The sequence below is a fragment of the Schistocerca americana genome, chromosome 2, assembly GCF_021461395.2.
Source record: "Schistocerca americana isolate TAMUIC-IGC-003095 chromosome 2, iqSchAmer2.1, whole genome shotgun sequence".
NCBI lineage: Eukaryota > Metazoa > Arthropoda > Insecta > Orthoptera > Acrididae > Schistocerca > Schistocerca americana.
The window spans coordinates 431,263,680-431,286,460 of record NC_060120.1 but is presented as its reverse complement, the minus strand read 5'-3'; the positions used below and the strand labels follow the sequence as shown (position 1 = coordinate 431,286,460).

The following is a 22,781-nucleotide window of genomic DNA, read 5'->3' as shown; positions in this document are numbered from 1 at the left end:
AAGGCTTCAGGTGACTAAACAGAAGCTTGATAAACATTACGGTGACTTTGCATCTTCGATTAGAACAGTTTATAAGTGGTTTCAACATTTTCGGAGTGGCCATATGGCACAAGTAATGCTGAACGTTCAGGACGCCCTGTGGAGGTTACGACTCCAGAAATCATTGATAAAATCGATGATATGGTGATGGATGACAGAAGAGTTAAGGTGTGTGAGATTGCTAGTGCTGTGGGCATCTCGAATGAATGGGTATATAATATTTTGCATAAACATTTGGACATGAGAAAGTTATCCACAAGATGGGTTCCGCGATTGCTCACGCATGACCAAAAACGGAATCGTGTGAAGTGTTGCAAGGATGGTTTGCAGCTGTTCAGGAAGAATCCACAGGACTTCATACTCCTGAGACCAAACAATAATCTAAACAATGGGTTACCAGGGGAGAATCGGCACCAAAAAAGGCGAAGACCATTCCTCCGGCCGGAAATGTTATGGCCACTGTCTTTTGGTATTCGCAAGAGATAATCCTCATCGACTATCTGGAAAAGGGTAAATCTATTACAGGTGCATATTATTCATCGTTATTCGACCGTTTTAAAACCGAGCTGCAAGAAAAACGCCGGCGATTGGACCGCAAAAAAGTCATTTTCCATCACGACAATGCACCAGCACACACCGCAGCAGTTGTGGTCGCAAAATTAATGGAAATAGGATTCCAACTCGTTTCACATCCCCCCTGTTCTCCAACTTGGTTTCCTCAGACTACTATTTGTTCCCTAATTTGAAGAAATGGCTGGCGGGACAAAGATTTTATTCAAACGAGAAGGTGATTGCAGCAACTAATAGCTATTTTCCACACTTCGACAATTCCTATTATTCGGAAGGGATCAACAAATTAGAACAGCGTTGGACGAAGTGTATAAGTCTATAAGGAGACTAAGTCGAAAAATAAAAAGGGTTTACCCCAAACACGTATGTAGTTTTTATTTTTGCACGGACTTTTCAAACGCCCCTCGTTTACAGCTACACAGCAGCGGCGTGAGGCCGCCCGCCCGGTGCCTACGCCCCAATGGAGGCTACCTCCACCTCTGCACTCGAACACACTGCCACTGGGTCCGATCCGCAGTAATCCGCACCCACCGTAACAACAAGCCTCCATGTCACTGGACAGCTCTTGTAATAGCAGTTTTACTCTGGAGATGGAAACAGGCAGAATGTCCACTCCAGGGTCACTCATTTTGCAAGAAATCCAAACAGCACCACAAGGACCAGTTGGTTCCGCAGCGATACCAGATGTTGCTGGAAACACTGATTCAGCAAAACAGTGATTAAAATTCTACAATGGGATGCCAGGTCGGTCATTTCCAACAAAGAAACCCTGCAAAGAGAATTATCTTCACTTCGTTTAAACCACATTCATTGTTCTCGCTTCCAGGCCTCCACATTTTTATGAAAGACAGACACGACGGAAAAGGCGCAGTTGCACTGTTCGCTCGATCTTCAGTTCCTGCTTCTGCTACATACGTCGACCACACACACATAAAGAGGCTTCCAGGCTGTAGCGGCGAACACTCGTTCCAAGACCTTAGGCCTCTCCAAAGTGGCACTATACGCCGTCCAAGAACCAAAATCGAAACTGATGAGTGGCATACATTGGTTAATCACCTCGAGCCCCCTTTCCTGTTTTGTAGAGACTTCAATGCGCGCCATATGACCTGGGGATGCAAAATGGACGATGGATATGGAGCAGCTGTTTTGGACATCATATTAATTCAGTTTAATTATTCTGAACATCGGTTGCCCAGCTCTCATCCCGGGGCCTGGAAGACGTTCGTCTGCAATAGACATGACTCTGTGTTCCTCGAGTATCTTTCAAAAATTTAAGTGGGAGGTCTGCCGCTACCCACTGGAATCTGATCATTTGGTGTTCGAATAATTAGGATAAATGAGAGTGAGTCAGATCCATACATGCCGTCATCAAAATGGAACATGTTCAAAACCAGCTGGGAGGGGTGTAAAACATATATATCAAGGAACACCTTCACGCAGGTTTATTGCAGGGGCCCGCAGACGAACGTTACAATCTGTTCATTTCCCTAATAAGTGAGGCGGCCGTATTTTCCAAATTCCAGGTCAAACCGATACGGAGGGCGAAAGGTCTTTCATTTCCATGGTGGAATAAGGAATGCTCAAGACAAGTTGCTAAACAAAAGCTAACTTACAGCATCTATACACGAGAAAGCACCTGTGTGAAATTTCTCAAATGCAAATAGGTGGCCGACGCTACCAAAAGGCTTTTGAAGCAGCGAAAAGACTGTCTTGGAAACAGTTTTGTGAGACACCAGAGAAACACCGTTGTATTCGGTTTGATCCACCATATGCAAATTTCGAAACAGGTGCCCGTTGTGTAAAGGTTTACATGGCTGGCTGAATGACTTCGCACAAGTCGTCGCGCCCCATTGGTCATCTCTGAATCACTACCAACCTGGCATGGTGCTTCTCCTTCGTCCCTGGGGTCTAATCAATCCTTACTGACTCCATTTCAGTTCTCAGAACTGCGAAACGTCTTAGAAGGTACCAACAATGCTGCTCCAGGATATGACGACATCCACAACAAAATGCTGGTCAATTTGCAGGGTGGAGTCTTACACATATAGCTCGGGATCTAAAATCATTTGTGGGAATTTAGCAGCTTCCCGGACGAATGGCACACTTACGTAATTGTTCCCATACTCAAGCCCGGCAAAGACCCCTATTTGGGTAGTTCATACTGTCTCATCGCTCTTTCTTCTTTCGCGTTTAAGTCATTAGAAAGGATCATAAAGCGCCGTTTGGAATGGTGGTTTAAGAAAAACCCCTTCTGCCACGCTCTCAAAACAGATTTCGAAAAGGCAGAGACATCATAGACAGCCTAAGTCTCTTACCAGGTGCAGAAGTATGAAACCGGAATTTAGTTGCAATAATTTCACGTCTGTTGCTTGAAACTGATAAACGATATTTATTCATAATACTCTCCATTGCTATTTATACATTTCTCCCATCTCTCCGGCAGGCTATGAACGCTACGCCAAAAAATGTTCTTCTTTTGAAGCGAACCAGTTTCGTACATTTTCATACGAATTGAAAATTTGTTCTGCGAGAGCATGTCCCAGTGATGCAAAAAGATGATAATCGTTGGAGCCAAGTCTGGAAAATAAGCCGCATGCCCTAGTATTCCTCCACTGAACGCCTCGATCGTTTTCTTGGTCCGTTTAGCTGTGTGTGATGGGGCGTTATCATGGAGAAATACGACTATGTTTTGCCTTTTTTCATGTTCCGGTCGCTTTTCACGTAATGCTCGGTCTAAAACGACCATTTGCTATTGGTAGCGATCAATGTTAACGGTTTCACCAGGTCTTAGCAGTTCGTAATAGATGACACCCTTCTGATCCCACTAAGCACAGAGCATTGTCTTTTTTCTAAAGCGATTTGGCCTTGCAGTGGATGTCGATGGTTTGCCTGGATTCACCCATGACTTACGACGCTTAGGATTCTCAAAATAAATCCATTTTTTCATCAGCTGTCACTATTCTATGGAGAAACGACTTTCTTTTGTATCTGGCGAGCAGCATTTCTCAAGTGGTCTTTCGATTTGCATGCTGTCTTTCATTTAGTTCATGCGGAAGGCATTTTCTAACTTTCTGCACCTTTACCACAGCTTTCAACCGAAGAGAAACGGCTTTCTGAGTCACACCCAACTGTTCCTCGAGTTCCTGTTGAGTATGAGTATCATCTTCATCCAATAAGGCCTGCAATTCGTTGTATTCGAACTTTTTCGGTGGTTTTCCACGTTCGTCGTTAATCACGTCAAAATCACCACGTTTGAATTTTTTTAACCACTCGAAACACTGTTTTCCCAAAAGCTTAGTCGCTGAAAGCTTCGACAAGCATTCCATGCGATTCTGCAGCAGTTTTCTTCAAATGATGACAGAAAACCAGTGCTGTCCGCAAATCGTAGTTCGTAGGCACAAAACTCGACATGTTTACGGGTTTGAAACAGATACGACGTATAGACCTCAGTTACTGTGTGTTGACATTCGTCGTCAGCCGTTACAGGAAGCAGATGACGCTGCAGACGCGATCTCACTGGCCCTACACTGACGGCTAGCGCCATACAAAGGGAAATTCCGGTTTCATACTTTACACCTGATAACTACCGACATAGAACATGTTTATGCTTCTAATGGTTGCGTGATGGCACTGTTGCGTATGATAGCGTGGACGTGAGCATCCTGGTACGGAAGCTCCAGTCAGTGGGTGTGCCAGACCTTATTACCCGAAATGTTTACTCTCTCCTACGGCAACGTTTAATCTATGTCAGACGACAGAACAGTACACTGTATGAACCGCGTGTACAGAGAACTGCTGCAAGTCCTAACTTTTATGCAGTGTACTCGTCAGACCGTAACACAATTTTTGGTCCTTCAGTAAAAGCCCTAATGTACGCCGATGACGTTTGCATGTACACGTTTCCTCTCACCTTGAGGACGACGCTAAGGTGGTTGGATCGAGCGGCTTACGTACTGTATTCGCGTAAGTGTAGAACTGGACTGAATCTGGAAAATACCAAATTCTTCGGCGGTTGTCTTTACGCGGCAGGTGATGGACGACAACAACACCCGAGAAACGATTAGGGTGTCAGTCAGTCAAATGGCTTGGACTCTTCGTCGACAGCACACTGATGTGAGCACGCCATGTGGAATATTTGATTTTCAAGGTCGGTTTATTACTCAACATCCTGCTATCGGTATTTCGCGTATGATAGGGAGCTGAAAGTCATTCAGGAGTCTTTCTTCTCTCTGATTCCCACAATCGGCTTCATATTCTCCCACAACTCTGTCTTCTATTCCTTCCACTACGAAACTTTACAGTCATCCATGATTATTATTTTTAATCTCCTTTTACATACTCAACTACTTGTTTAATGTCCTCATACGCTCTATCTCTTTATCTTCTTCTTGTGACGTCGGCATTTATACTTGGCGATGGTTTGCTGCTCGATTCTGGTAATGACAACGCTTTCAGTAAATTGTTCACAATAACTCATCTCTCCCCTACCTTCCCATTCATAACACATTCTTCTTCTGTTACATCATTTTCCCGCGCTGTTGATATTATCCTATGTGGCGTCTTCTGTCATCGTCCAGCGCTGTGACATGCGCGGGTGTTTGCAAGTACAGTGCCGCGAAACTTTTCCGCTGGACGCCAGAGACGCTATACACAAGCGACATTTGTTCTGTGATTTACTCTTTGATTATTGATTTCTGTTCCACGTCTTACTCCTTAACGAAAAGCGTGAATCTAAGTGTTAGATACGGAATAATTTACCGTACCGAACTTTTCTTACGCCTTCGCACGATTTATTGACTGCAGTGTATTATGGTGTGTTCTGCCCGCAGGACTTCGTTAATAAAGTGTTACATCAAGCCGAGTCAAGCCTACTTTCCTTATTCAGCCTACAAGCACACGCAGATGTTAAACCGTCGATCGCGTAATTCAAACCGGTACCGACATCCTACGTTCATCTGACCATAAATCGTTCTCGTCTTTCCGTTTCACTCCATTGATTTCCGCTACATCGGTCCTTTCAGTTCTGCTTTTCACATTTCCTAGTTTCCTTTTCACTTTCGGACTTCCGTCCTTTCACGCTCTTCGTGGTAGAATGTTACTTTTTCGTTGACTATTCCATCTCTGTCTCACGGTCATCTCTCCCTTGACAGTCCCTCCCAGAGAACCGCGGGGGAGGAGGGGGGGGGCGTTGCTCGTCTGAAACCTTTTGACAATGGAGAGATCATTTCACATGTTCCATCAAGAGACCAAATGTCCTGTGGAAACACATTACGTATCTTTGATACAGCGATTTCCATTGCCTTCTGTATTGTCATGCAGTTGATCATTACTGATTCTTCCGAGCTTAGGATTAATTTTTGACTTCTTGGTTAAAGGACTGCTCTGACACTGACAGCCATAGGCCCCGTGGGCCACAGAAAGATCTCCGCGTTGTAAGCGTTTGCAGATTTGGGAGTGCCTTACCCAGTACTCCGAGCCGGTAGTTGAAGGAAACCATAACGACGCCGCGCCTTACGAGGAAGTCCGGTCCCCACCACTGGCTGCTCCCAGACAGATGCACCAGCCCTCCGCCGTGCACCAACACCATCACAGGCAGCAGCTCCCTGGTGGCCTCCGAAGGAAGCTGCGTAACATGCACCAATACTGTACGTCCCACAGTCACTGCGTTAGATATCACTTTACAAAAATATTGATCCTACTGGTTACAAGGAAATTATTTTGACAAACACAGAGTGGCGACAGGTTAACATATGTTATACGTGTTTTTCATTAGGCGATCGTCGACTCTGAAAATTCTTTAAAATAATTAGAGGCACAATCGCACCCCATGGAGAAGCTGTCTTGCGTGCTATGACGTACTCACTCTGCAGCTTGAGAATCAAAGTTGTGTATCAATTTCGATAAAGTTAAGAATTTAATCTCTTAAAATAGAGCATAAACGAGCCTGGCGCGGGATCTGCTGATTTTCCAGGATACAAAGCTCCCTACGAGTTACGACACAACAAAAAATGTTCCGAGCTATAAAGAAGGGAGAAGTTAAAATAACCAGTCTTTTTAAAGACATGTTTGCGAATATTGAGCCACTCTTCATGTACACGTCGGACAGAGCGCGTTGGTACACCAACAAATTGAGCAACTACATCCACGGTAAGGTTACGGTCTCCACCAAACACGTTTCTGCCATTCTTTGCCATCTTCCCGGTCACCGACCTCAGTATTCTGATTCGCCCCACCTCATTACCATTACTTACGTCAGTGGTGGAGGGTCACGTGACCGCCTGGTAGCATTTCTACGCCATCCACAGCGTTCCAGAGCGAGCAATGCGGACTTTTAAGGGACTAATGCTGTCTACAGGGTGCACATTTGGGAAACGTTGGCAATATGAGTAGGGTGAAAGGTTTAGTGGGAGTGGGTAAGGGAAGAAACTGGTTGACGTGTTACATTTGTTTAGAATGCGGTCGTCAGCGTGAAGTACGCACCCGCGGCGTGTAGACGTTGAGGAAGAGGCAGTCCTCGTCGCCCATGTAGCGGCCCGTGTCTCCGTCCAGCTGGGGAGCCACGCTGCCCTCGCTGGTCGCGTCCCGCACTCCGTTCCAGGGAGCGCCCGGCTGCGGCGGCTGCAACACCAGGAGACGCTGTGTCACTACATCGTGGTACGCCAAACATGAAATGAGCCAAAACTGAAGATTTATATCTCAGGAGCGAAGAGCGAGGGAGAGATCGTACCAAACATTCGCTCATACTTACAAAAATACAGGGACCCTACAGGAGGAAACGAATACCTTTCTTTTTCTTTTCGCAAGCGTTTGATGAAAAGGTTTCGCTGGTCATCTTCATCCTGCTATGTTCTTTTACCCGTTGCTAACAACAGACGGCGATGGTGATGTTAAAACGACAGGGCATAACTCACACAGTGGCGAAATGACCACCCAGCCTCTCGCGTCTCTGTGAAAGGAATAAGGTTAGAGTCGTAGCACAAGCCTGGGTAGGAAAGAGTGGGTAAGGATATCATCCATAACCTTTCAAAGAAACAATGTCGCAAATTACCTTAAACAATTTGTGTCTGTTGTGATCTTCAGTCGCAACACTGATCTGAAGAACCTCTCCAAGCTAGTCTATAGTGTGCAAATGTCTTCATCTCCGAATAACTACTGAAAAGAACGTCCATTTGAGCTTGTTTACTGTATTCGTGCTTACGTCTTCCTCAACAATTTTTGCACCACACACTTTCCTCCATTAACAAATTGATGACTCTTTGATGCCTCACGATGTGTCCCACCAACCGACCCGTTCTTTTGGTCAAATTGGGCCATAAATTTATTTTATCCTCAATCAGCACCTCCTAATTAGTTATCCCATCTACCCATCTAATCTTCAGCATTATTCCGAAACCCCACATTTCATAAACACGTATCCACTTCTTGTCTGAGTCACATAACGTTCACGTTACACTTCGCCACCAGGCTACACTCCATACAAATGCCTTCAGAAAATTCCTGAGAATTACGTTAGACGATTATATATGCTTTTTCTTATCAAAACTGCGTCTCTTTCTATTTATAGTCTGCACTAAATGTCTTATTTACTTCCCCCATCTGGAGTTATTTCGAATATTAAATTAAAAAAAAAAATTCATCCGCTACTTTTAGTGCCTCATTCCCTAATCTAATTACTTCAGAACCGCCTGATTAAAGGCGACTATATAGGCTGCCTCACCTAACACCCGTCAGGCGCATTTTCCCTGGTGTTTCAGGACATAATTACAATATCGGTTTTTGCACTGTGTTGCCGGAGTCAGCCCACATAAATACTCCTCATCATGTCTTTCAAATTCGATGCCCAGTGACGACGGAAAGCAAAAGCATTGGTTTGTTTCCCGTTTGAAAAAGAATGATTTTTAAAACGAAATTTTTCGTGCCCATTCGACAGAGCTGTCCCTGATTAGTGTAGTCCGACATTCGTTTTATCAGTATGCATTAACGGAGACAGTAAAACATAAGGCTAACCAACACTCCAGCAGTGGCAGTACTGGCCCGTCCTGCGCTGACTTCTACCGCCAACCACGCAGCGCTACTGAGCCATTGCTGTTTATTCTTCGTGTTTTGTTGTCCTTGTTAATACATATTGATAAAACGAATGTCGGACCAGACTGAACTGGGAGTAGTAAAATGGAACACATGCAGCCTTCCTTGAGATGTTATTTATTTTATGGTTACCAGTTTCGGTGCTTCAGTACACCATCTTAACTGACGCTAAGAGGATGAACTCCAATCGTATACACGATGCCATCAGTAGCTGACAAATATGAATTGTTCTCACAGACTACCTGTAACAACGATGTTGTGTCTTCAAGGCCACTCTATTGAGGCCTGAAGATGTACTAAAGCACCGAAACTGGTAGCCACATAATAAATAACGTCGTCTCAGCATAAAGTAGTGTGATCAGATTTGTCGCTCTTATCATCGACAGCAGGCTAAGTGACAAACCTTTCTTCTGACACACACGATACCCGACAGGCATGAAAACTAAATGTTTGCATGTCTCCTGACACTGAACTTGGAGAAATTCTCAACCCAAAGAAGCAGTTAATTCTCGGAGAACGCCAGTTTCGTACAATGCATCTTGTCCAATTTTTTTCCAGTTGTTAAATTCAGTAGCTGAAATGCGGTTCTGAAAGATCTACAACCGGCGATTCTTTACCACAAACTCAAAACAGATCCCAGCTGCAAATGAATTTAAATACAGAAAAGGTGAAAGTCAGGGGGTACAAAAGCTCGTGAACAGTTCAGATGTTCCAGCAATGTTTACTTCAAAGTCCTCTGTTTTCCCGTTGCAAAGCACCTTTTTGGGCACCTAAAAATTACTTTATTTTCCTTTTGTAATGCACACTATTTCTCACCTTTTCCATATTCAGTTGATCCAATTGGTTAGTACAGAATTCGCCAATAATTACGTGATTTTCTTTTCTTTAGCAAGGTTTCAATGACAAGTACTAGTTCTGCACCCAGACATCACTGGGCATAAATTACAGAGAGGGCACCACTCTAAAAAGGTACATTGCAAACACTGGACGAAGGTAGAGCCAGCAAGAACCGGCACTATAGTTGTACATCGTCGTAGCCATGTTGCGAAAGAGCCGGAGTTCCCACTGCTAATAGAAAGCACTGTAACTCATATCGTTATCGGTAGACAAAGCTGGCTAAAGCCGGAAATAATTTCAGCCGAAACTTTTAAAAAGCACCTAACCGTGTTCAGAAAGGGCAGATTAAGTACAGTTGATGGTGGCGTGTTTATTGCTGTCTGAAGTAGTTTAGTAATGATACTGAAGTATATAGAACCTCTGAGTTCGTATGGGTGGAGGTAAAGGTTGGCAACCAGAGTAAATTAATAACTGCACTCACATAATTATAGTTGGCTGTGTCTTCGATCTACCATTGACATATTGATGAAAATATATATTTAAAGTCGCTGGTAAGCATAAACAGTCGTCCGAAATCGAACTGAATACTTTTTTAGAAAATTATTTTGAACAGTTAGTTGACAGCCCACTCGAAGTGTAAATGGTTATGAAAACATACTTGACCTCTTGGCAACAAACAATCCTGACAAAATAAGGAGCATTATGACAGATAAAGCAATTAGTGACAGTCTCCATTCATTCCAATCTGTATAAATGTAGACTAGAAGTGGTGTGCATTCAAAGAAATTGTATCGACGGCAGATGAGACGTGTATAGCAATTAAATTTATAAGAGATGGTACTGATCCCTAATGGTACCCAAAAGAGATCAGAACACTGTTGCAGAAGCAACGAAAAAAGCTTGCTCCCCAAAATTGATTATGTTTTACAGGAGCTCGAAATTTAGCGCGAACTTCAATGCGAGATGATTTTAATAGTTTCCACAATTATATTCGGTCTCGAAATCTTGCAGAAAACCCAAAGAGTCTGTTGGTATGTAAACTACACCGGTGCCGAGACGCAGAAACAACGCTCGATAAAAATGTGCGATAATGATGTTGATCGACATAAAAGTGTTTATGGGTACAGTACCGCTTCATATTGTATAAAACTACTGCTGGAGAAAACCAACGTTTCGGCCACGGTTGCAGCGGCCTTCTTCTGGGTCTACTGTAACAATGTTAATGTTACTTGTGACAGTGCTAGTAAAAGAAAATTTTTCCGAAATTCCTTCACAAAAAAAGACAAAGCAAATATTCCAGAATTAGAACCAAGAAGAACTGCTAACAAAAGTAACTTATGAGTGTCTGTCCTCAGTATAGAAAAGAAGCTTAAATCACTTAATAAAGGCATGGGAGATTGTGTATTAGTATGCTGGTACAGTAGCTCCATACTTACCAATCATATGCTACCGCTCGCTCATAGAAAGATCTGTACACAAAGGCTTGAAAGCTGTACAAGTCATAGCAATATCCAAGAAAGAAATAGGAGTAATCCGTTGAATTACTGGCCCATATGACTAACGTTGATTTGCAATAGGATTTTGGAACATGTACTGTATTCGAACAATATGAGTTACTCCGAAGGTAATGGTCTATTGATACACATTGAGCAAGGATTCAAGAAACATCGTACTTGTGAAACGCAACTAGCTCTTCATACGCTCGAAGCAACGAGTGTTATAGACAGAGAATGTCAAATGATCGTATATTTAAAGATTTCAAGAAGGCTCTGATACCTTTCCTTACAAGCGACTTCTAATCAAATTGCGTGCCTATGGAGTGCCATCTCAGTTGGTTAACGGATTCGTGATTTCCTCTCAGAAAGGTCACTGTTCGAAGTCATTGATGGGCAGTCACCGAGTGAAAGTAATATCTGGCGTTCTGCAAGAAAGTGTTACAGCCATCTGCTGTTCCTGACGTACGTACATGATTTAGGAAACAATCTGGACAGCCTTCTTACGTGGGCAAATCACAAAGTCTTTGCCCATTTTTTTTTTACTAGCCCTAAGACGTGACAGCGTGGAATAATAACCGTCGGCTGCACCTTGAGGCATGAAATCCTGGAGGAGCGGTCCACGGCTACCCCAGAAGGCCGTTATCATCAGGTTCCCAACACATGGCGATGAACGGAATTTTTTCATCGCAGGCGAACCCGGGTGTTCCCACACCATTCTTGGATTTCGGCTTGAAATGTACTATCTATGTTTTATCGCCAGTAACAATGAGGTCCAGCAAACCTTCACCCTCCTTGAAGTACCGTTCCAGATGATGTAGTGAAGACATCATTCTCTTGCCTTTCGTCATGTCATCCAACTGCTTAGGCAACCACCGATAGGAAACCCTCCGGTACACCAAGAACCCGTGAACGATGTCGTAAGCGCTTCCATACGATGTAGCAAGCTCCAGGGAAATGGTCGTGATGTGCACCCGCCGCTCTGCTTTCACCGTTGCATCCACGCGGGAAATCTTTTCGACAGTCAGCGACGAATGCGGCCTCCCCGACGGCTCAGTCATGCAAGACCTACGACCTTTGTCGAGGTCATAACACCACCACCTCACAGCTCTCAAAGCGAGAGTTTTTCCCGTATGTAGGCTGCAATTCACTGTAGATCACGATTCACGTTCGTCCCTTGCTCAATAGAAAATGAATCACACTTCGTTGCTCTAACGCCGTGCATGTGTGAAGCACAACCGCCAATTTAACAACTGGCAACAGCGCCGTGCGGCGAAACTATAGGCAGATATGACCGGCGGGAACAAAGAAAGATCCGACACTGGGAATAGGTATGTTGACATCGCATTTTGAGCTGTAATTTGGCTTAAAAAAATAGAGGCGAAGACTTTCCGATTTGCGCTCCTACAATGCATGCAGATAGATGATGCTGTGATTTACCGTCTTGTAAAGTCATCAGATGATCGAAACCGTAGCAAAGTGATTTAGACAAGATATCTGTAAGGTGCGAAAAATGGAAATTGGCTTTAAATAGCGAAAAGTGGGAGTCATTCACTTGAGTGCTAAAAGGAATTCCTAAATTTCGATTACATAATGAATGACACAAATGTAGACTGTAAATACAACTAAATACTTAAGAATGACAATGACGAATAACTTAAATTGGAACGATCACATAGATCATGTGACGGTTCAAAATGGTTCAAATGGCTCTAAGCACTACGGGATTTAATGCCTGGAACCGCGCGACCGCTACGGTCGCAGGTTCGAATCCTGCCTCGGGCATGGATGTGTGTGATGTCCTTAGGTTAGTTAGGTTTAAGTAGTTCTAAGTTCTAGGGGACTGATGACCTCAGAAGTTAAGTCTCATAGTGCTCAGAGCCATTTGAACCATTTTGAACTTAATGTCTGAGGTCATCAGTACCCTAGATTTAGAACTACTTAAACCTAGCTAACCTAAGGACATCACACACATCCATGCCCGAGGCAGGATTCGAACCTACGACCGTAGCAGCAGCGCGGTTCCGGACAGAAGCGCCTAGAACCGCTCGGCTAATGTGGCGGAAGCGAAAGAGAGACTGTGATCTATTGGCAGAATACTTAGAAAATTCAACAGGTCTGTGAAAGAGGCTGCCTATATTACGCTCATCCCTCCTCTTCTGGAATCTGCTGAACGGTATAGGATCTGTATCAGATAGGATTGACGGAGGACATCGGAGAAGTTCAAGAAATGACAGCTTATTTTGTATTATCGTGAAATAGGGAGAGAGTGCTACTGATATAATATACGAATTGGGGTGTTGTTCATTAAAACGAAGGTATTTTCGTTGTGGCAGGATCTTCTCATGAATTTTCAACACCAATTTTCTTTCCGAACGCAAAAATATTTTGTTGGCGCCCACCTACATAGGAAGAAATGATCATCATAATATAATAAGAGAGGCCGGAGAATGCACGGAAATATTTGAATGTCCGTTTCTCCTGATCACTGTTCGAAAGTGGAACGCTAGAGAAATAGGTTGAAGGTGGTTGGACGTGAATTGAAGAGTAATCATGTAAATGTAGATGTTGATGAGCTTATTGACAGGTAATCTATCCAGCGTGCTTAACTTACTGTTTCGTTGCTGGTTTGAAGTAGTCACATTTGAACTGTTTCTTAATTGAACTTTGTGACGATACAGCATTATAATTTACTGAAGAAAATGCAAAATGTTCAAATGTGTGTGAAATTTTATGGGACTTAACTGCTAAGGTCATTAGTTCCGAAGCTTACTCACTACTTAACCTAAATTATCCTAAGGACAAACACACACACCCATGCCCGAGGGAGGACTCGAACCTCCGCCGGGACCAGCCACAAAGTCCATGAATGCAGCGCGTAAGACTGCTCGGCTAATCCCGAGCGGCAAGAAAATGCACCTTTATGGCGATACAGTATTATAATTTACTGAAGAAAACGACTATTCGCGACCACTTTAAAAAGTTATGCAAACAAAGGTGCGTTTCTAATCAAGTTGTCACTTCACTTACGTTGTTGAGCAACGGGATGAAATCAATAAAAACAAATTTTCATTGATATCATATGCATGTCTATGCAAGGCTGAGAAATTTTCTCGTTTCCCGAATTACATACTAGTTTTATATTAATTACAACACTATAAATATTATAAATTAATGACATTTCGGCAGTATAATAAGTTTGACACAAGAAATTATTAAATGTACGCAGCAAGAAAGCGGGTGTGTGAGAGACAATCAGAGTTTTAACTATCAATTCGCAAAATTACAGTAACTTAACTAATGTTTTTCTTGTTTACAGGTACGTGTTTGCATTCCACGAACACCTCGGAATCTCCTCGCCACAGTACTGTAGCATGCCTCTAGTGGTTCCAAAACAAAATGGCACTGTCCATCTCCAGTTCTTCAGTGAGAGTGGTACAGAACCATTACTGTTCACTGTACATATAACAGGAAATGTCAGAATCTGCATGAGACTGTTCTGGGGTGATACTGTACTGTATGTAATGACGTTGCAACACTAGGGAACTGTTGCGAAATGCGGACGGTCGATTTCAGCTGACGACTAAATAAGCGGCAAAGTTCGTTATCGTGCGATCACGCGATTATTGATTTCACTGGAAGCAGTCACACCCTTTAAATATGTGAGAGCATGCGTTCGGAACGGGGTTTAAAGTGGAGCAACCACATCACAGGAAGTGCAGATGCCAGAATCGTCAGAAAGTGTAGTTAGTTACGAGGGAGGAAGCTTACAAGACACTCTTTCGACCGGTATTTGCTTATTGCTCGAAGTCCGGGACTCATTCCGTATAGGATTGACAGGGAAAAAGAGAAGATCCAAAGAAGAACAGCGCGTTTCGTCCAGGTTCGTTTAGTTAGCGAGAGAGCACCGTGGAGATGCTCATACGCTGACGCGCTGTGTTTCACGGAGCAGTTTACAGTTAAATTTCGAAGAGCGTATGTTCCTAGAAGAGTCGGTCAACATATGGCTTCCTCGTACGTTGTTGTTGTTGTTGTTGTTGTTGTTTTCGTCGTCGTCGTCTTCTTCTTCATTCCGAAGACTGTTTTACCACAGGCTAGGCTGTCCTGTACAGCCCTCTTTATCTCTGCATAGCTACTGTAACTTATATCCATTTGAAACTGCTTAATGTATTCAATCCTTGGTCCCCCCCAACAATGTTTTACCCCTCCTTTCGCCTTCACTTCCGTCCGTTGCGAAATTAACGATTCTTTGATGCCTCGAGATATGTCCTATCAAGAAAGTCCTACCGTTAGTAAAGTTATGCCATAAATTTGTTATTTTCCCAGTTCAATTCAGTAAGCTGGCTTCAGTCCGGAACCGCGCTGCTGCTACGGTCGCAGGTTCGAATCCTACCTCGGGCATGGATGTGTGTGATGTCCTTATTAGTTAGGTTTAAATAGTTCTAAGTCTAGGGGACTGAAGTGTCGTGTGACTAGGGCCAGGTGCAGGTGCAAGTCTTTCGATTTAACGCCACTTCGGCGACTTTCACCTCAGTGGGGATGAAATGATGATGATTAGGACAACACAACACCCAGTCCCCGAGCAGAGAAAATCTCCGACTCAGCCGGGAGTTGAACCCGAGCCCCTAGGATTGACATTCTATCCCGCTGACCACTCAGCTACCGGGGGCGGACAGGGAACTGATGGTTCAAATGGCTCTGAGCACTATGGGACTCAACGTCTGAGGTCATCAGTCCCCTAGAACTTGGAACTACTTAAACCTAACTAACCTAAGGACATCACACACATCCATGGCCGAGGCAGGATTCGAACCTGCGACCGTAGCGGTCTCGCGGTTCCAGACTGTAGCGCCTAGAACCGAACGGTCACTTCGGCCGGCCAGGGGACTCAGATGTTAAGTCCCATAGTGCTTAGAGCCATTTGCACCATTTTTCGATTCAGTACCTCCTCGTCACCGTCACTAATTTTGTTACCGAAATAACAAAACTCATCGTTTACTTTTTGTGCCTCATTCCCTTATCAAATTCTGTCAGCATCACAGCATTTACTTGTGTTGATTTTCATTGTATAATCTGTTTTTCAAAAAACTTTTCATTCCGTTCAACTGTTCTTCCAAGTCGTTGGCCGTCTCTGACTCCATGGCCATCTCTGACAGAATCATGTCATCGGCAACCCGCGAGGTTTTTATTTCTTCTCCCTAAACTTTAATTCCCTTCCCAGATTTCTCCTTTGTTTCCTTACTGCTTGCTCATCCTACAGATTGTATAACATCTTGAGAAAAGTTTATGAAGGTAAAATTGGAGGTATTCGAGCTCATTCGGAAGCATACTAGCAATTGTTCTTACCGTGCGCCATTCACGACTGGGACAGAAAACGTGAGTGTGGCTGTGGGACACAAAGTACCCTCCGCCACACACTATAAGGCAACTTTCTGAATGTACACGTAGATTATTTGAAGTGAAAGCGACTGTATTATATACAAAGGACGTTTACGGAAGAAAACGTCTCTTTGGTCGCTTGTATGCGTGATTTACAGCTATAGTGCAGTGTCTGAGACACTGAAACATTTATAGTTCGTGCAAAAAATCCTGCGCCAGCAATACCTCCGCAGCTATGGACGGCTACAGAGGCAGTATGGCTCGATATTTCTGCAGGGGACTTACGACAACTTGCTGAGTCATCGCCAGGCCAATTGCTGCACCATGTTAGGAGGTAACCCAAGAATTTTGGCACCTCAGTGTACGATGTATGACGAATCGTTGTGCGTCCATTGTCAGCCATAGCTTTCGTTGAGGTGAAGTGCGGCAAACTGCAGTGAGCCAAATTCTCTGATGGCCCAGGCAGAGGACTGAATTCAGTTGATTTACTAATTTACGATGTTTGAGCCGTAAATGTTTATGCCGTTGAAGCACGTTTGAGGGGAGAGACCCACCTTGAAGCGCAGCTCCCCGACAGGCGGCTGTGCGTAGGGGATGCCGCGGAAGGCGAGGTAGCTGCTGGCCCAGGCGCCCGGCACGCTGCTGCCGCGCAGAGCCCCCTGGGACACGCGCAGCGTCGGCCCGTCCGCCATGCCTGCTGGCGGCGCACTGAGCGATGAACGCCGAGCGTCGCCGACCAGCCGACCAGCCCACCGGCCTTCACTCGCAGCAATTGTACGGCCGCCTTCCCGCCGGCATTCAGACACGCCACGAGCCTCTTGCGAAACGCCGCCGTCACGTAGCAGGCAGAATCACCTGCTCCTGCGTGCGTACGCTTGCGCAATCGCCCTCAAACCCATAGCTCGGTACGGGCTTTTGTTGAAGTTTCGAGAACATACCTTCACCGAGCAGTCAAGCAGTATATTGCTCCCTCCTACGTATATCTCGCGAAGAGACCATGAGGACAAAGTCAGAGAGATTAGAGCCCACACAGAGGCATACCGACAATCCTTCTTTCCACGAACAATACGAGACTGGAATGGAAGGGAGAACCGATAGAGGTAGAGATGGGTCGAACTGGTTCATTCCCGTGAACTACTTCATTCATTTCACTCTTTGCCGTGAAGCGTTCAAATGAAGTAGTTCATTCATGAAGTACTGAAGCCTGGCGAAGTTGCCCAGTTCGCCGCTCAGCCGCGGCTACAGTCGCTTCGCCTCGCTCGTACAATAAAGCTTCGTAATACTTCATAATTTTACCAACAGATGGCCGAACTATGCAGTAATGTGCACGCAACGTTTTACGCTCTTACAGCGTCTGAGCTAACTTAAATAGAGCATGGTAGAAGCGGACAAAGGAAAGATAAACAGAGAAGCCTGTCACATGTAAAGAAGGTATTACATTTAATCTTGCTCGACATTTTCTCATGAAACGCCCAAAAAAAGTCTTTATCTGCTAAGTTAAACATTATTTGTTGTATTCATGGACTGAAAACTAGGGCTACCAACGAAATGCAGTCCAACTTTATGTTCCTTTTAAAATTTAATCCAAAATAGAATGTATATGTTTACCACTGTCACAAAGTCTATATATCTACGTTAAGTAATTATTCAGAAGTTTTCCTGTAGATTTTATTTTTGTTGAGAATAATAACCATCCAGATTCAAAGCTTAAATTGTCACCTGTAGTCACTGGTACGATTTCAGGTAAAATCCCTCTTTCAGTGTTATTAACAAACCTTTTATTTTCATGTTGGCTGTGCGTGCTCACACAGCAAGCCTCTTCGTTTGTATCTGTAATATTCATTTGTCCGCAAGCGCTGTCAACATAGGCTACCGGTAGACGCGAAGTATAACTGAACCGCACAAATAGTCACGGGTAATGATGTCAGCACTACAGGAAGCATCTGACGCTGCCTTCCCCTCGCCCCCTCACCACCACAACCCCTCGCAAACCTATCGTTTCCCACAAACGCCGTACGATTCGTCGACAGGCAGTAGAGGCGGAACTGAAGTGAAGGGAGAATGAGAGACGTAGCGCCGATGTAGTGGGAGAGGGGAAGACAGTGAGTGAACTAGAAAGAAGTGTGGAGTGTGCCATCTGTGAAGAGTTTGAAGTACCAGTTCATTGAAATTGAGTGGTTAGTTCACCCTTCACTAGAGTGAAGTGTTCATTTGAACGACTCATTCACGAGCTCCCCATCACTAGATAGAGGTACTCAAAGTACCCTCCGCCACACACCGTCAGGTGGCTTGCGGAGTATGGATGTAGATGTAGATGTAGAACTTGTTATCGGAACAATAATTCTTGTGAACCTGTAGGCAGTGCAGCGTAAAGCCGTCATCACACGGACCGTGCTGTCGAACGTTAACGTTGAGCGTGCCAAGTTCAACGTGCTGCTGAACGCTCAGGAACGATGCGACTTGTACATACGGTACGTGGGCCCCAATGTGGTATACGCGATCGCAACGAACTCCAGCCGCAGTTGAAGGATGTTTCTAGTTCGTAAATCACACTGTTTACTCAACGGGTGCGCGCAAAATTCCCACGTTAGCTCTATTAAAACGCACATTTCCTCAATCGTCCACGAAAAGGAAAGTACCATGTCCAATCAATAAGGACACAGGCTTATAAAAGTTCCATTACAAACAGCGCGGTACAAATTTGGACTACTTCTCCGCATAAAATAAACATTATTTCATCATTCCCATATTTTTGTAAAACCCCAAGGTCAGTCTTACTTGATCACTGTTCCCACCCAGTAGCAGAATCTTTGCAACATGTGAATTACGAAGCGTAAAAAAAGGAGTAAAATATCTTTATACAAGTACCGCAAGCCGTCCTGTAGATTAAGCCAATCGACAAAGTCAGCCCTTAAAAAACAGGTGAACTTATATTTACATAACATCAATATATATACTTATATTAAACTAATAATAAAGTATCAGAACCTAATAAAAACGTGAATGTTAGGAAAAAAATCTTGAAATGTTAAGACGAGAACCAACGCTCCTACAACCAACATATTACAGTGCAGTAACGCTACGCATTACGTTAAACCAACGAATTTCTTATTGTATCTAATCACACTATATTACACCTTGCTGAAAACCTTAATCGTAGATATTTTACTAACAAATTGTACCAAGAACAATGCGTTTTGGGTGGATCTTCAGTGTGTCGCAGCCTTCAAATAGCTTACTCTCGTAATACGCAAGTTACAAGAATTCTTTTGCCACGAATATGATGTTTCTCATTATTTTATTGGAACGAATCACACAGTTAACAACGGATTTTCCGGTGATTCTCAATTTGCTGGTGCTCAGAAACGCCGTATATACATATAGATTTGAAATGAATGCCAATATGGCGCCTCACAACTCTGTACTGAAGGGAGATGGCGTGCGTGAGACGTAGGTGGCGTTGTGCCATCTCATTGGTCAACGCTCAGACGCATGCTCAGAGTATCTGACACGCCAGATGTTGCTCTGCACGTTCGGAAAGATTCCCGGACGTGCTATTCCACGCTATGAGGTCAGGAACTCGGCACGCTCAACGCTCAGCGTTCGGATGCACGGTCCGCGTGCCAACGGCTTAAGCCTTATCTCGCCGTGTTTTCTTAATTTCCTTTGCGTTGTGGTTCTACATTTTGTCTTCTCCTTCCTTGGTATATACAAAGATTAGAAAAAAAAACTGAAAACACCACGAGAAATGTATGCTAGAACATAAATGCAGCTGCTAGCCAAGCCTGCAGGTAGCCCTGTTTTACACTCAAAGACTCAAAAAAACTGCATCACGAAGGAATTACGCGAAAGAGACGGAAATCCTTAGATGTGTTGTACATGCGCAGACAAATAAATGATTACAATTTCAGAAAAAATGGATGATTTATTCAAGAGAAAGAGCTTCACAAACTGAGCGAGTCAATAACGCGTTAATCCACCTCTGGCCCTTATGGAAGCAGTTATTCAGCTTAGCACTGATAGGTAGAGTTGTTGAATATCCTTCTGATGGATATCGTGGCAAATTCTTGTACAACTTGCTTCAAAATCCCCAGACAGTTAGAGGATCCTGCCCATAATGCTCCAAACGACATCGACTGAGGAGAAATCCAGAGATCTTGCTGGTCGAGGTAAGGTTCGCCAAAAACAAAGACAAGCAGTAGAAACTCTCGCCGCTTTCAGGCAGTGTTATCTTGTTGAAATGTAAGCCCAAGAATGCTTGCCATGAAGGCCAATAAACAGAGGCGTAGAATATCATTGACGTACCACTGTGTTGTAAGAGTGCAGCGACTGACAACCAAAGGGATTCAGCTATGAAAAGAAATGGCACCCCTGATAATTCACTCCCAGTTGTCGCGCCATATGGCGCGTGACAATCAGATTGTTAATCCTCCACTGTCTGGGGGGTCTCCGAGCCGGCCGCTGTAGCCGAGCGGTTCTAGGCGCTTCATCCGGAACCGAGCTGCTGCCACGGTCGCAGTTTCTAATCCTGCCTCGGGCATGGATGTGTGTGATGCCCTTAGGTTAGTTAGGTTTAAGTAGTTCTAAGCCTAGGGGACTGATGACCTCAGATGTTAAGTCTCATAGTGCTCAGAGCCATTTGAACCATTTGGGGGGTCTCCACACACGTCGTCGGCCTGGAATGTCATTGACTGCAGTAGAACTGTTTTCAGCGATGGGTCCGACTTTGAATTGAGCACCGATGACCTGTAAAGACGTGTCTGTAGATACCCCAGGCAGTGGTGGAATTTTTTTTTGTTTTGGTCATCAGTCTACTGACTGGTTTGATGCGGCCCGTCACGAATTCCTTTCCTGTGCTAACCTCTTCATCTCAGAGTAGCACTTGCAACCTACGTCCTCAATTATTTGCTTGACGTATTCCAATCTCTGTCTTCCTCTACAGTTTTTGCCCTCTACAGCTCCCTCTAGTACCATGGAAGTCATTCCCTCATGTCTTAGCAGATGTCCTATCATCCTGTCCCATCTCCTTATCGGTGTTTTCCACATATTCCTTTCCTCTCCGATTCTGCATTGAACCTCCTCATTCCTTACCTTATCAGTCCACCTAATTTTCAACTTTCGTCTATAGAACCACATCTCAAATGCTTCGATTCTCTTCTGTTCCGGTTTTCCCACAGTCCATGTTTCACTACCATACAATGCTGTACTCCAGACGTACATCTTCAGAAATTTCTTCCTCAAATTAAGGCCGGTATTTGATATTAGTAGACTTCTCTTGGCCAGAAATGCCTTTTTTGCCATAGCGAGTCTGCTTTTGATATCCTCCTTGCTCCGTCCGTCATTGGTTATTTTACTGCCTAGGTAGCAGAATTCCTTAACTTCATTGACTTCGTGACCATCAATCCTGATGTAAGTTTCTCGCTGTCCTCATTTCTACTACTTCTCATTACCTTCGTCTTTCTCCGATTTACTCTCAAACCATACTGTGTACTCATTAGACTGTTCATTCCGTTCAGCAGATCATTTAATTCTTCTTCACTTTCACTCAGGATAGCAATGTCATCAGTGAATCGTATCATTGATATCCTTTCACCTTGTATTTTAATTCCACTCCTGAACCTTTCTTTTATTTCCATCATTGCTTCCTTGATGTACAGATTGAAGAGTAGGGGCGAAAGGCTACAGCCTTGTCTTACACCCTTCTTAGTACGAGCACTTCGTTCTTGATCGTCCACTATTATTATTCCCTCTTGGTTGTTGTACATATTGTATATGACCCGTCTCTCCCTATAGCTTACCCCTACTTTTTTCAGAATCTCGAACAGCTTGCACAATTTTATATTGTCGAACGTTTTTTCCAGGTCGACAAACCCTATGAAAGTGTCTTGATTTTTCTTTAGCCTTGCTTCCATTATTAGCCGTAACGTCAGAATTGCCTCTCTCGTCCCTTTACTTTTCCTAAAGCCAAACTGATCGCCCCCTAGCGCATTCTCAATTTTTTTCCATTCTTCTGTATATTATTCTCGTAAGCAGCTTCGATGCATGAGCTGTTAAGCTGATTGTGCGATAATTCTCGCACTTGTTAGCTCTTGCCGTCTTCGGAATTGTGTGGATGATGCATTTCCGAAAGTCAGATGGTGTATCGCCAGACTCATATATTCTACACACCAACGTGAATAGTCGTTTTGTTGCCACTTCCCCCAATGATTTTAGAAATTATGATGGAATGTTATCTATCCCTTCTGCCTTATTTGACCGTAAGTCCTCCAAAGCTCTTTTAAATTCCGATTCTAATACTGGATCCCCTATCTCTTCTAAATCGACTCCTGTTTCTTCTTCTATCACATCAGACAAATCTTCACCCTCAGAGGCTTTCAA

The 22,781-nt window shown here is 44.0% G+C and overlaps 1 protein-coding gene across 3 annotated transcripts in view; it reads right to left on the bottom strand.

The window, feature by feature from the left end:
• The window catches only part of LOC124594739 (esterase FE4-like), an 89,296-nt gene extending 72,199 nt beyond the window's left edge, over window positions 1-17,097 (bottom strand). For all 3 annotated transcript variants that reach the window (XM_047133115.1, XM_047133116.1, XM_047133117.1), the window contains exons 1-3: window positions 16,958-17,097; window positions 7,090-7,227; window positions 6,073-6,232 (exon numbers count right to left, since the gene is read on the bottom strand). In XM_047133115.1, the coding sequence (XP_046989071.1) occupies window positions 6,073-6,232; window positions 7,090-7,227; window positions 16,958-17,095 (436 nt within the window). In that variant the 5' untranslated portion in view covers window positions 17,096-17,097. The remainder of the gene's footprint in view (window positions 1-6,072; window positions 6,233-7,089; window positions 7,228-16,957) is intronic.
• Between the last annotated feature and the right edge of the window lie 5,684 nt (window positions 17,098-22,781).